General features: G+C 41.4%; 1 protein-coding gene across 6 annotated transcripts in view; it reads right to left on the reverse strand.

Moving 5' to 3' along the window:
• Positions 1–8,586: 8,586 nt before the first annotated feature.
• Positions 8,587–15,539, reverse strand: part of gria4a (glutamate receptor, ionotropic, AMPA 4a) — a 162,426-nt gene continuing 155,473 nt past the window's right edge. For 5 of the 6 annotated variants that reach the window (XR_013490973.1, XM_033632123.2, XM_033632125.2 and 2 more), the window contains one exon: positions 8,587–9,819. Coding sequence is in view for 2 of the 6 variants with exons in the window: in XM_033632123.2 (XP_033488014.2) it covers positions 9,655–9,819 (165 nt within the window). In the remaining 4 variants the exon portion in view is untranslated. The remainder of the gene's footprint in view (positions 9,820–15,539) is intronic. The other variant, XR_013490972.1, reaches the window with a different exon arrangement.

Here is a 15,539-nt window from a genome sequence, read left to right on the forward strand (position 1 = left end):
CTCTTAAAGATCCTTACACACACATACACACACATAGGAAGGGACTCAAAGTGGGCAGATCAAATCACAAAGACGAGTTTATTTTTCAGTCCAAGAGTTATTTTGTTGTCTGCCTGTGAGATGAAAACTATATATAAAAGGCCATTCTTTAGCTTGGTCTGGATTTAGAAGTGGTGTGAAAATCCATCGTTTTGTTATGAAAAAAGGTCCCTCAGCACTGGGGGTATGCTGTGACTCGACCGACTGCTGTGTGGACTGTCTTGAGACAAGGCAGCTAAGGCCAGAGGTGGAGAACAAAGTACTACATGTTATTTTTTCATTATCATTATTATTTTATATCCGCATTTCTTAGGACCCGCTTCACCGATTGCAGTAATGCAGCTATATTAGGAAAATCAAATCAATCTGTGATGTTACAGCTAAAATGAAAGAAAAACACCAAGGATTCTTAGAGGCCTGTCGCTGGAAAAAACAGAATAAACTATACAGAAATACTGTCCACAGACCGATGCCCTCAGGTCCACTGGAAAACTGTTCCACAGGTACCAATGATAAAAACTAAAAAGCCTTCCCATAGTGCACACATCTCACACTTGGTACAGCTGAAAGGTCTCTGCCCGTGGATCTAAGGGTCCAATATCTTAAAAGCATGTCTGACATTCAGTGCACCCAGGTGTTTACAGATTTGAAAAACAGCATATGGACCTTTGAGATGATCTCAGGGCTCTGTGAGCAGATCTGCTGCAGAATTTCGAACAATTTTCAGGTCACCAAGAGTTTTCTTTTGCAGGGTGGAAAGGAGAGAAATACAAATATCAAGCTAAGACTGCTGGTAATAACATTGTATATTTTCTGTATCACTTTGGCAAAATGTCTTCAAAGGTAAAGTACTTGCATGTGACACAGTTAATGTAGACTACAGTGCTCGTGATCAGGTCCAGATGCTTGTTGTTTTGTCCCTGCTCAGATGTACAATAGAAGAAATCTTGGTTCATAGCTACAGCATCAATACAACTACAACATGTGAGGAGGCTTACATCAACAGGTGACATTTAGGGTGTTAGGGGACTAATTTTGTTCCAAAGTTGCATAATTGCCTAGAGCTGGTTTGTGTTCTCACGGCAGCATTTACAAGCGGACCAGATCAATGCCTTGCGTGAGAAAGCTGCTCTTGATTGGTCAGAATTTCCATGTGGGAAAAATCCAGGAAGTAAACAAAACGTTGAAGAAGAGTTCACTTGCAAGATAAATGTGACACTTACTAATGTCACAATGGAGGGACAACTACGCAGGTTGATTTTAGCGCTGGTCATCGTGGACTATATTGCTGTCATTGTTCATTTTAGTCAAACCATACAGTTTGAAAACGAGGCGCGGCTCCAACTAGAAAACAATGTTTTGATGCATTGGATGTGCTGAATGTGCATATTAAGGCAGTACAGGAGGAGGTGCACATTAATAATCCTCCAGGACTGTAACATGCTCATGTTTAACCCAAACAATGTTTAATGTGACTGCAGTTGGATCGGATCGAGGTCGGAACACATTCTCACCACAAATAAACTGTATCAGAGTTCATTTTTAACTGGACCCAGATCACCTCTTAATTTTGGTGCGCATTCGAGTGCAATTACTGTTTTCACACCTTCCCAAATGAACCGCACTTAGGGGGCAAATGAACTTGAGTTTGACTGAACCGAACCAAACAGCGCAGGTGTGAAAGCACCCTTAAAGATAAAGCTGTGTATCGTCTGCATAGCATTAAACAGACACCCAGTTGCCATTTTCTCAGGCCTATTTTGCTACTACTAATATAATATGATAATATGATATAAAACTTTAATAACATTTAAATGGGAGAGTTATGTATAACAATTCACTCAGGCTGTAAACATGTTTATTTTTGCTGTAAAGTTGGGCATATTGACATGGGGGCCTATGGGGACTGACTGGCATCTGGAGCCAGCCTCAAGAAGCCATTTGAAGAATTGCAGTTGCACGATTTTGAATTGTTTTTAAAATGTTTGTTGGAATAAAAGAGCATGAAGGTATGAGGTCAGTTCAGTGTCAGCCACTCTAAATTGAGCCTGTCAGCTGTTCATGGTAACACAGAGTGGATAGACAAGAGATATTTAAGGCTTTAAGAATACACAGCCTCCATATTGTTATCATGTCTTTGGAATATTCAGCGGACTTATCATTTAGGAGGTACCATGATGTTGCTGTGGCCTTTAGGCATTGGATTTAAGACACTGTTGGTGGTTTTAAAAAGCACTATGGGGATGTGATCCTTTTTGCACCAAGCTCAAAAACTTAATGTGAATTTATGATGACATTGCTTAAGTCTTTCTTTCTCTGTCATCCACAATTTCCTCTGAGATTTGCAGATGAAAAGATGGTGACTTGCACTCCGACTTGTACTTTACATTTGATACTGTCAAATATATTTATCATAGGATGAGGGAATACTTGATGGCAAAGCAACACTTATTTAGTTTTCCCTGTGAGTGCAAAGAGCTGCGATAATCATCCTTAAACAAATCGTTTTTAATCAACTTGTAATCAGTTTCATTTGACTACCTCTTTAATCTACACGGAAAATATCTTAGTCACGCTTTTCAGATGGCATTAAAATGAATAAAAGTCAGTTTATTGTTCATTCAGTCAGAAAATGATATTTGTATTAATCCAAGCATGTAGAGTCGCAGCTTTGTGTGTTCATTTGTTGTTACCTTGTCTTGTCTGTGTGATTACATGTCTGTATACAGTTTAAAGTTCACCAGCGGTGATGACAGAACAGCATGAGGATGAGCTGCTTGTGTCTGCTGACAAGGTTGGTGGAATTCAATTTCCTATCCGATCATGAGAGACGTCTCAAAGAAAAAGTCAGAGCAGGCGAGATGGTCATGACGGGAGAGGAGCTGTGGATGAGAGATCGGGCTTTGAGATGGATTCCCCCAAGAGAACGATGCAAAAAAATGGAGAAATGAAGTATGACAGGAGGAGGGGGGATAAGGAGAGCAAGCAGAGGAATACAGAGTGAGAACTTAGGAGAAATAAGGAGGGGCTGAACAGGATGGGGGATAATAAAGAGCTGAGAGAGGAAAAGACTGAGACTGAGAAAGAGGAGATGAAATGAGCCAATAAAAATGAGAAGGTGAAAAGGCTGCTGTCGCTCTGCGGTGACAATCAAAGAGGCAGATTGAAGGTGTGTGTGTGTGCACTTGCACGTGAAGGTGCAAGGTTAAAAGGGTGGCGGAACCACCTCAAAATTGTTATTTTGCTTCATCTTCGGGTAAATGGGAAATACTTGTCAGTAATAACCCAGCGTGGTATGTGAGTGTGTGTGTGTGTGTGAGGGAGTCTCTGTGTGTGAAAGAGATGGGAAATAATGGGAAATGCTTGTCAGTGATGGCTCTGCATTAGGAGTGTTAGGTCCCCACAGATTGAAAAAAGGAGCCCAGATGACAAAATCGCAGCAGAGAATTTAACCCCGTAACAGCTGGCCTATACTAAAACGGCAGAGACGGTGCAACGTGAGACATACACACAGAAGGGATACACATGAGAACTCTGTTGAGATTTAACATTTCAGCTGTTCTTGAGGACATTTCAGATATGCTGTGTAATTCTGGCTGTAATTTTAACATAATATCCTCCATCTTAGCTGCTTAAATTTTTGGGACCCAAATGGGGACACTACAATGAAAATATTCAGCTTCACTGATTTCCAGGTCAATCACTTTGGTCCAGATGGAAATATCTCATGAGCTTTTAGATGGTGCATGTCCAACTTCACTTTGCCAATTAAGTGGCACATAATCTGGGGGCAAAGTTAAGTACAAGGGCCAAAGGGGTTGTATTTAGTCCCTTAAATAATCATAGGTGTCTTTTGGGTGTAACAAGAATTTAAACAACATGATTGTCATCTCCCAATTCCTTTTAAAGCCCGGTGCGCCTGCACCTGGGGTTCTACTATTTACACGGTGGATTCAGCAAATTAAAGTGGTTTCTGCTGAGGGTACTGCGGTAAAGTAATAATGTCACTGCAGCAATTTTAGAGCAGCAAAACTGAAAACTGTTGTAAACTTGACAGAGGAAACAAAACAAAACTTTTAGCCTCTGAATGAAGTTGAGCTGCTCCTGCTGTGTACATTCACACAGCGTCTCTTAATGAGGAGTCGGATAGCAGCTCTGCTCTGCTCTCTGCTACGTTCACATTTTAGAAAATATAATTAGTATTTTCCTTATTAATGATGTCTTATTTTACCCACCCACATGTGCCTGTGTGTAACAAGCGGAGTGGATGGGCGTTGTGAACCCACTTATGTAGGCACATCTTACTATCTAAATAATGCACCCTTGAAATAGCAGAAAAATGCTGTCCTACTGACTTTAGGCCAGGTTTTTGTTGGTCAATGGCGCAATCACTTTCTGCGGCCTCAGTATAGTAGTACATCAACATTGCACCTGACAACACTTCATTTTAGGGCCTACACACCCATGGGTGCACAGATGGGCACAAGTACATTTGCAACTTAAACAACGTGGGCACTGACCTTGAAAATGACAGCTGCATTAGTCTGAAACTAGCAACGACAGTTGCACTGTGCTGTGCTGTACTGTGTGCTGCTTTGTGCCTGGTGTAAGATAGGGCCCTAAGACACTCATGGTCTCCAGATGATGGATATCAGTAGTTTTGGAGACCCTCTTACTTTTCCTCTAGTTACAACATCAGGTTAACATTTTTGGCTTTGAATGAAATGTCATAGATTGGATGGATTGACAATAAATTTGGTGCACACATTCATGATGTATATACTTGAATGATCCAATGACTTTTTGCCTATCGCCATCATCAGGTAGAAAATTACATCCTCAGCTGTACTTTTTGCTTATTCATTCATTATCCACTGCGAGGGTCCTAAGGACAGAGGGATGTCGTATGCTGTAAAGCCCTGTGAGGCAAACTGTGATTTGTGATATTGGGCTTTATAAATAAAATTGATTGATTGATTGATTGATTGATTGATTCAATCCCATTAACAGCATATCCTGTTAGGGGTCGTGAGGGGTTGGAGCCTATCCCAGCTGACATTGGGCGAGAGGCAGGGTACACCCTGGACAGGCCGCCAGACTATCACAGGGCTGACACATAGAGACAGACAACCATTCACGCTCACATTCACACCTATGGACAATTTAGAGTGACCAGTTAACCTGCATGTCTTTGGACTGAAGGGAGGAAGCCAGAGTACCCGGAGAAAACCCACGCTGACACAGGAAGAACATGCAAACTCTGCACAGAAGGGCTCCCCTACCCCGGTTCAAACCAAAAACCCTCTTGCTGTGAGGCGACAGTGCCAACCACTGCACAACTGTGCAGCCAACTTTTTACCTAGAGTCAATTATATATCATTAGCATGCTAACAATGTATGCACATCAGCATGTTAGCATACTGATGTTACCATTTAGCTCAAGGCACCGGTGTGCTTTAAGACAGCCTCACAAAGCCACTGGTGTGACTTCAGGCTCTTCGACTTTCTTATTATCTTAAATTAAATGATAATAATAATGATAATACTGTATTTTGGTGTGATGTATGAATATTAATTTCCCATATTTTAAGTGGTTTTACAGTCTCATGTGAAACTGTTGTTACAAGAATTCACTTTTTGCCAGTACTTGCTGGACAAACTTTTTAGTTTTTTAAAGAAACTTCCCCACATCGTGTCTCGGTACCTGAAAGCATAGTGTGTGTCAGGAATTGAGGTTTATAGCAGTCATTTCATATGATTTGTCTCTGACTCATGGTAGATTGTTCTTCAGCAAGATGGAACAACAAAAGTCAAAAAATAGTCCATAACAGAGCTGAGTATCACCTTGGTTTCCTAATCTGTAATTTCTTCAATAAATGCAGCTGTGATCATACCTATGCATTATCAAGATACCTGCTAATCCTGTGTTAATACCCATTCTGAGTTCAAGAGAAAATATCAGTCCAGTATGGTGAATAACATCACTTCTATGACGCGTCCATGAATGAGCGTGGCACGCCAATTGCAGTACACAGTACAGGAACAGGATCAGTGGATAAATAACCACGCAGACAGAGCAGGTTCAGCATTGATGTTTTACTAGAAAAAGAAACCAAATGGAAAGACAAGAAACAAAGGAAGAAAGAAACAGTGTTAAAGCCAGAGTGTCGACAGCCCAGCAGTCTGCTTTCTGCTGTCTACGCATGAAATCTTATGTGCTGGAGGTGGCAAAGAAATAAACACAACGGTATCATGTACAGTTTAACTGCCTGGTGCGGTGATAGCTAGATCAGTGTTAACTGTCTCTTCACAAATGTATCCACTTTAGAAACCCACTATTTCCATTATTTCTCTAATGCTGGGCTGCTGCAGTGCTGCTGCACTGATCCCCGGGCTGAGAGGAGGCATTTGGAAACTGTCTATCTTGTTCGTTTACAGGGCCATAAAAAGGCTTGCTGTTTGAGATACTTGTTGTTTTAGGATATTATTTTCTATTTATGCTTTTGTCTGTCGAGTTTCACTTGGATGCATTTGATTCAGGAGTGATGCATGATGAGGTCCGTGTGTGAGTTTAAGAAAGAAGTGGAAGTCTTCTTCTGTGAGATGTTAGAGGTTGAGACGTACAATTGGAGTGTGCAACGCTCAGAAAAAGAGCCAGAACAAACTCAGATTGTCGGCTGTCTCGAGTTCTCTATTTGTCTCTATCCCATTATTTTGCAGTGTGTCAGGGCAGAAAATAAAGTCATTTGTCATTGCTGAGGTGCACTTTGTAGAGAGAGTTCTGTCTTACGGTGGGACAGGAGGGGAGATGAAAGCAGAAAGGCGGGAAGGGGAAGACAAAACAAGAGAAGGATCGACGACGATTTGAGAGATGGAAGGTAGGGCACAGGACAAACAGTACAATTAAAGAAAAAACGGAGAGGACAGAGAAGGAAGGAAAGGAGAGGTTAGTGGGGGGAAAACACAATATTTCATTCCCGTAAGTAGTATGCCACAATCTCTGTATAAGCATCACCTCCATGCTTAATTATAATTTGACAAAAAGAAAAATTCCACCGATGTAAATCCATAAAAATATATTCTTTCTTTTCCTAATTGTTCCTCGGATATTAACGTGATGTATATTTTCCTCTCCCCAAGGCTGGCAGTGAGTGGAATATGCAAAAACAGGCCGCCATCCGGTACATAACAGATTCCAAACATCTCGTAGGATTGATTGCTCTTGCCGAGCATGATGGATCTAAAAAGTGCAAACCCTGCTCAGTTTGAGCTCGTGTTGGATTTCAATCTGTAGCTGACTCACATCTGTGTGTGAAGACAAATAACAAAAAGCACTGAGGCGGTATGAAATGCAACACAAATGCTACACTCTCCAAATGTCAGACAGCATTGTTTCCCTGTACAGTAACCACAGTGGCCCATCCTCTCTCAAGGCTTGCCTAAATGTGTTCTCATTGTATCAGCTCCAGCGTTGAATACTGGCATCTACATGCTGTTTCAGGGGCATTTGCTGCCCACGAACAGGGGGATAAAAAATAAAATCAGTGAGACAATGAAAAACAGTGACTAACTGTAACTGGTGAAACAGACAGACTGACAAAATAAAATGATCCGAACCTCTCACGGTGCTGGAGTGATCACTCTGAGCTGACCCTGTGTATGCAACAATGTGTGTGCGTGCGTTCTATGTGTGTGTCCGTGTGAGTGCCAGATGGACATTCAGTGTTGAGCAGGACACACAAAGACTGTGGCATATTAATATTCTCAAGTTATCAAAAAACAGCCATATAACAGAATGTATGCCATGGCCTCTGACAATCTGTGATCAATGTTTTCTATAGCTCTCTATAGACGTATATATATATATATATATATATATGTATATATATATATATTTATTTATTTGTATTATATATAATTATATATAATATGTAGATTTATAAAAAAGATTTGATCTTAATTACAAGTAGTGGCATTTTCTTTTATATTCATTATTGCAATGAATTGTTATCTAAGATGATTAAAAAAGACAGGTGAGTTCTGTTTTGCTACGCAGTTATTTACAACAGTTTTAAAAAGCAAGCTCTCTGATATGGTACCTTTCCCCGGCCACTGGAAAAAAACTGAGGATCTCAAATGACAACCAAACTGCCCACTGGAGTCGTTACTTTCCGAGAAATTGAAAATTATACCTATAGTTCAGGTCAAATGAAGCGCACACGGCACAGACCTGTGCTTCTCAACCTTATTACGGCCCTTGAAACAAATGATTTTTACAACTCTAGTCACCCGCTGTTGGGAAACATGCGAAAAAATGATGAATTTTGATTTGCTTTTTCCATCGCCTGGCTATTTGGATTCATTATTCAAATAGTATTTATTATTCAAGAGGACACAGAGGCAGAATTAATTATCATGATTAAAAAGTTTTATCCCAAATGTTTTAAACACCAGATTTATTTCCTCCATCATTCATTTTTCTTTAGGTCAGAGCATTTAGGTTGAGAAGCACTTTTGTTAGGGAGCCATTTGAGATCTGTCCATGTGTTTTATTTTTTCTTTCCATCACTGAATATACAGTTTAAACCTCGCCTTTGCCACTCGGCAAAAAGTAATCATCAGTTTGCTATTGAGCATTTCTACTGTCATGATGATGCTGTTGATGAAGGACTTTGTTAATTACTACTGTTTATTTTTTCTTTACAAACCCCTGTGAATTCTGCGGCCGAGATCAGCCACACGTGTGTTTCGAGGTTACTTCTGTTCTATATTGGCTGATTATCTCGCTGGTTTTGGGGGCGAGAAATCATTCTGTATGCGTAGTAAGAAAGCATTTTTCATTCAGTTTGAACAGTCCATGGCAAAGTAGCGGGTTTGCACAGTCCGAACGTTCAAGCTTACAGTTTTCTGGTCTTCTAAGGGTGATAAATACCTGGCACTCAGTCTTTGCAGGCAAGTTAAGATGGCGATGACCATGATGATGATGATGATGAAAACAATGTTTGTAGTCTTAGTAAGGCGTTGTCAAGGGGTGCGGCTCGTTGGCCAACACTGTCCAGTGAAGACTGAGCAGGAACAGAGTTGTTTGGTTGTCTTTTTTTTTCTTTTTTGTACCGTCAGCTGCGATCATCATCTTTATCACTATCATCATCATGATCAGTTTTGCGGTCATGTTCACAGCTCATAGTTCATTTCATGGTAAGTCTGTGCTGGCTTTCCGGTCGGTTCGTCGATAGCAGGATGGTATCCTCCCGAAAAACAATAAAATGAATGCTGCAGGCAAGTGTGATAGTCATAGTTGTCCTCTGTTTTTGTTTTTTTCTCCACTGTTTGCTCCACAGTTGTATTTCACTTATCTCTTGTAAAATAAGTCAATGGCAGCAGGAAAGTGAGATGATGATGCGCACTGTGTGTTTGTGTATTCAAGTGTGTAAAAATGAGTATTTGTATTTGAGTATCTGTAATTATATGCATATTTGTGTATGTGTGTGTGTTATGCCCGAAAATGGTAAGTGTGTGATTGCGTGTGCACGTGTGTGTGTGTGTGTGTGTATGTGTACTTGTCGAAGTCTGTACGTTTGTGTGTCGTTAAGGCACGGCAGGTGTTTTTGGTTTTCAGGGCAGTCCGGAGGAGACCACTGCAAGGCCGGGGTGTCGGAGAGAGGCGTGGCCAGCATGCACGGCTTTGGGGCAGTCTGGCGTCAGGACGCAGCCATTCTCCCCCACACTTCCTGTGATGGACAGACGGGCCTTGTTCCGCATGGCTTCAGAAAAAGACAGCTATATGAGGAGAGGTGGAAGGGGAGGATGGAGAAGAGGGCGGAGACGGCAGAGTTGGCATTTAGTTTGGAGAAAAATCACATCTTTGGCAGAAAAAACGGTGCAACAACAAACTTCAAGATACAGAGATTTGTATAGAAACACATGCACAGAGAACACTTACACATGCATGTGCCTGTACACACATTGAACACACAAATACACTAACAAGAAAAGGTCTGAGGGTGCAATTTCACACATAGCTGAAACAATACTCCATTTGCATTCTAGTCTGTTGTTGTTGTTGTTGTTGTTGTTGTTGTTGTTGTTGCCGTTGTTGTGAGGGCCCTGACACACTGAACTGACATTTGGCCATTGGTGAGCATCTGACACCTGAGTTTTTCCTTTGTGTCACACAGCCTTGCCACTAGTCAGCCTTTGTCCGCTTTTTTTCCAGCTAATTTAGCATGGTCAATTGGCGTCCGACCCGTTGGAGCCTGTCGGTGAGTGGAGTCACTCTGATTGGCAGAGTGCACAAGAGGAGAAACCGACGTGAGGAAAGCAAACAAACGGGTTAAACAGGCCATGAGATCAAAGCAAACTTGTTATATTAGGTAAGATTATATCCTTTAGCCACTGAGTTCTTTAGCAGAAACGGTTTGAAATAGTCTGTGTTACTGTTACAAGTTATGTCGTTAACATGCTAACTGGCTAGCTAGCACTGAAACCATCCTGTTGGTCTTCTGGTTTCCCGTTTTGAATGACAAATAAAGACGATCACTGCCTGCTGGTATGGAGAATTAGTTCCTCTCACACAAGCGCAGAACGTATGTGCTAGTTCACAGTTTGCTGTAATCGCGTCTTAGCGTTAGCATTTCAAGTGCAAGTTCTTGGTCAAGACACAGGGAATGTGAGGCAATGCAAGCGTTATTTGATGTCAGTTTGGAGTGTCTGGGCTTTGTGGTTTACATTGTAAACAAACTATTGCTGAAACAATTAATTCAATAATCGATAATTCATAGTCAAAATAATTGCTAACAACTTCGATAATCAATAAGTTGTTCTGTAAACTATGACTGGCTGGTTAAGAAATAAGTTACTTATTCACCAGAGACTTACTTGAGAGTTTGTTTTTTTATGAACAGAATTCACCACAAGGTGCTTGGAAAGGCTTTTCAGATATTCTTAGTGCGCTTTTTTGTTGCACATCATTTCTCTCTGCTCAAACACTATATTCCAGGTAGAAAATGCCCGTGACTTCATGTGTGAATGCACCCCCAAACTACACATTCTCACTGAAAGGCTACCACACAGTGCAAATGCTACAGTAACATGGTTTTACCAAAGGCAAAAGTAAATGTACATGCAGGCAACAATCAACAGACATGTTCACAGTAGGCGAGAGGATTTGGGTAGTAGACATCTGCATTTCATAGGTGACCATGCATTTCTGGGTTCTGGGTTTGAGTAATCTGAAAAATTCAGGTGAGGATTTGGAAGGATTTGGAAGGTGAGGACTTTGGAAAGACAAAAGGAAAACACAAAGGAGTGATTTTTCTTTCAGGGTTTCAGATTTATAGAGAGGGAGAGACTGACTATACTGCTCAGAGTAGGGCGACACTTCACACAGACTGGCTACTCTGTGATGTTTCACAGTCTTACTTCTGACAGACAAAAAGCTTTTTTTTTTTTAAAAAAAAAAAAGAAATTTGATTAACCGTGCATTTTCTTGACAATGTGTGCTTGTGCTGTGATTGTGATGCTTCTTAAAATGCCTCAGCTATAACTGAAGTTAAAGGGTTTTCCACATAAGTTATTGGCAATTCTGAGACAGTTTCTCTGTTAATGATGTTAGGAAAGAAAATATGCTTAAGTTTCATCTTTGATTACTGAAACATAGCAATATGATGATCTGCTTAGAAACTAATAGCCTTTTTACAGAATGAGATGTTGTAAAAGCCACTTTTAGATGCATGAATTAGAGAGCAACGTCTGAAAAAAAAGACATTAAGAATAGTTTACGGAGCATTTAAAGAGCACAGGGAAAAATGTTGTCATGCTGATGTACAGCTCAATTAATAATGAATGAGAAAACATAAAATAGACTGTTCTCAAGGAACATATTAGAAAAGTAACCAACAGTATATCCTGTATATGTTTAGTCTAAAACAGTCTACTCTCTGTGGTAAACCTTATTTGAAGTTGGCATGGTAACCTTAGGACGGATAATAGCCAATATTTAGTGTACCGCATTTAGCTGTATTTGTTTTTGCATCCCGGCTATCGATCCTGCTTAAGGTGGTCATCAAATATGACCTTACAATGCCTCTGAAAGGTTCGTTAAGCAGATCATCAAATTGAAGTCCAGTGTTTCCTTTCACTTCAGTTAACTGCTGTTTTACATCACTAAACGTGAGTCATGTTTTTACAACAGCATCACTAAGTAGCCATTCTATATGAAGTGTTTGCTTCATCAATTATTCCTCTGCATTAGCACTAAGTAACTGGGCTGTTTGGAAGTTGTCAGGGCTGGAATAAGTCAGAGTGCCTGTTTGGACCGTCGACAACAGGGGTGCACAACTCCAGTTTATAGACGACACATTAGAGGAGCAGTGTATCGATAGGAAACAGCTTCGACTACAAGCCACCAGAGGTGAGAAAGGTTTACGCAGCAGGAGTAAATTAACTGTAGCTATTGTGCATGGAGCATGGTTTGTTGTTAGTAAATTAGGACAAGGACAGAGGGATGTTGTATGCTGTAAAGCCCTCTGAGGGAAAGTCGTGATGTGTGATATTGGGCTTTATAGAATTGAATTTAATAAAATAAAACCACTGCCACTATTTTGATCAGCTGTTAGAAGTCAAGATGAGTAAATATGTTTCCCCATAGGGATTGACTATAGGGGCACATTATACAGGATTCAGATTGTTTAAGAACTCACTGCAACTCAATCAACTAATAACTACAAGTGGACAAACATTAAAAGCAATTAAAAACTGCTGCTGGATCCAAAACCAATAATCATTTTGTGAGTTATTAAGGGAACAATCATTTGTTCTCTTAATAACTACTGAAACTGGCATTTCAAGGGAACGTTTAAAACTTTGCTTGAACTGTCAAAACTGCAGTCTCACCCTAAATTGGTTTGAATTGGCTCAGTGTGAACTGGCTTTAACCCGCTCTTGACAAACAAGGCGTTTCATGTACGTGGGTGTCTTTCTGACATTGCAATGGGGCGAGTGGTCTAATTATGAAAATTATGGTGGACATCCACTGACATAAAAACAAGTGTTTTTTTATATTCCTGACATATCTATCACATTATGGCTGAAAAAGTTTTAGTTGGACCCAGATTAGTGATAATTGGTGTCCACACGTTAGCTAATTAATTTGTAGCTTGAAGCAGTCACAGATTTTAATGAGGAACAGCACAGTAACTTTTGCTCTCAGGGTAGTTAAGTACCAATGTAGACAGTGCTATGATCTTGAAATAGTTTGAAGAAGTACTCTGCAGGACTTTCAATCATCACTTATGACCCACTGGAACTGTGTGGCAGTGTATTTATTGGCAGAGGCTCAGCCCACTGCATGTATTTCCTAATTTTCCACTTATTCTGCTGTGTTACTTGGCGTGTACCCCCATAGCGCCCAATTTAAACTGCTCTGGCCTGTCTACTCTTGTTGCTTCCTGTGCAAGCCGCTTTGCAATCCATCTTTGCTGCTGCTCTCCCTGCCTTAGGCTTTCCATGTAGGCGCATGTAAGGGCAGAGAGGTTTGCTCTCTCTGCCTCAGGCTTTCCTTGTTTGCATGTGGAAGGGCAGAGAGGTGTTCTTTCTCTGCCTTAAGGCTTTCTGCCTAGGCCCCAGGAAAGGCAGAGAGGCCCCAGAACAGCAAATGGAAATAAAATTTTCTTTGACCAAAGTAGTCCTGACTGAACTAAGTAGTTTTGCTATCTAAACCTAACCGCCAAACCCTTCATCACCGACCTCTCTGTATCAAGATACAAGGCAAAAGGGTGCCCCCGGTGTCATCTTAGCATCTCTGGGACTCTTGCCCAAGCTGCAAAATATGAAAAGTAGGGATGAGATCACACTGGATGTTGGGACTTTATAAAAAGGTAGAAACCACCTAACAGGAAGCTATAAAAAGTGAGAAACAGCACTGAAAATATGCAAATGGCAGGGTGAAACGCCATCCTCTAGTTTCGCAGACCAGGCGAGGCCGAGGCACAGCGCATCTGCGCTTCGCCAACTGGGTGTGGCCAGGCGGATTTTGCAAGTTTGGCACACCGTGCGCGCTGGCGCAGCTACTCCTCTTTCCCACCTCCCTCCCTCCTACCTGCGCAAGTCGGAAAGAGGGAGGAGAGAAGGTGTGGAGTGGGTTTTACACACACCACACCAATCAAATGAGCCCCTCTCCTCGCCCTTAAATGCGCTGTGCGAAGGCGTAATGAGAGTTTACTCAATTCGCCATGGCAGAAGAGAGCAGCAGCGTCAGATGGCCAAACTTCTCCCAGGAGGAAACTGATGTTTTGGTCCGGGAGGTCCAAGCTCGCAGTGTCCGAATATACGGAACTGCGAGCAGACCTCCATGCTGAATATATACTCCCTATCTGATGCTGTGGCTAGTTGTGGTTGGCTGAGAGGGATGTGAACTCATTAGTTTGCAGCTGTGTTAATCAAATCAGGTTGGGTTTCCATTACGCGTGCCAAATGTGCTTTGATCTGACATCAGATGTGACGGGACAGTTGATATAAAGATACATTTATGTGCTGATTGCAGATAGTTGCATTGAATAGTGGTTTCTGGTGCCTGACATTCTGGAAACCTGCCTGTGAGGTTTTGGTGACGTGTGCGCACTGTCCGCCGGTCAGCCAAACTTCGACTTACACCGGCTGTGCTCCGCCTGCGCTGACAGTAGACCTGGTTTCAGCTGCCGAGCTTTAAGCGCACCTTCGGCGAAGCCTTTTGGCACGAAACTGTCACTGCGCCAAGCTGGATCTGTCGACACCTCCCCCTGCTGCGCCGCCACACCCATCTCATTGCACCTCGGTCTGCCAAACTACCAAACTGAGCGTGCCTTGGGTTGCGCTGCTCGAAACTAGCTCTATGCGGGGTTCGCCACCTTGCGCCGGGAAACTAGAGGCCGCCAAGTGGACAGAGCTTGTTTTGAAACGAGTGAATCTGGGGTTGGCTTTCACTTTTGCAGGCAAGTGTGTTTATACTCAGTAACCTACAAATCTCTGCCCGAAATAAAACTGGAATATTGGAGAAAAAAATGGGTTTTGGATATTAGTAGTTATAAATTTTACACTTTTATAATCTATGTTGATTATTATTAAAAGTTTTAATGTATAGTATTAGTGCTAAAATGATTAGTAAATTAATTGATTAGCCCATTGATAGTAAAGTAATAAGATATATAAAGTAATAAATGCCTGATAAATGGATGAGGAAAACAAGTTAGTTAGTTAGTTGCAACCATATACAGTACATAAAAAAGGTTATTAATAGAGTGTTAGCCCCTGAAAATGGAGTTGTGCATCCCTGCTCCATCATTATTTTGTTAACTATTTGCTAAAATTACAATGCAGGTGCCTAGTCAAGTCATGAGCCAAGAGCATCACCATCAATGTCATCATGATCATCATCACCATCATCATCATCATCATCATCATCATCTGCAGCCAAAGACGATGGAACCAAATCTGTAGTCGCACAAATCTAACCCCATTCTAGG

This window comes from Epinephelus lanceolatus, chromosome 4 (genome assembly GCF_041903045.1).
Source record: "Epinephelus lanceolatus isolate andai-2023 chromosome 4, ASM4190304v1, whole genome shotgun sequence".
NCBI classification, from domain to species: Eukaryota; Metazoa; Chordata; class Actinopteri; order Perciformes; family Serranidae; genus Epinephelus; species Epinephelus lanceolatus.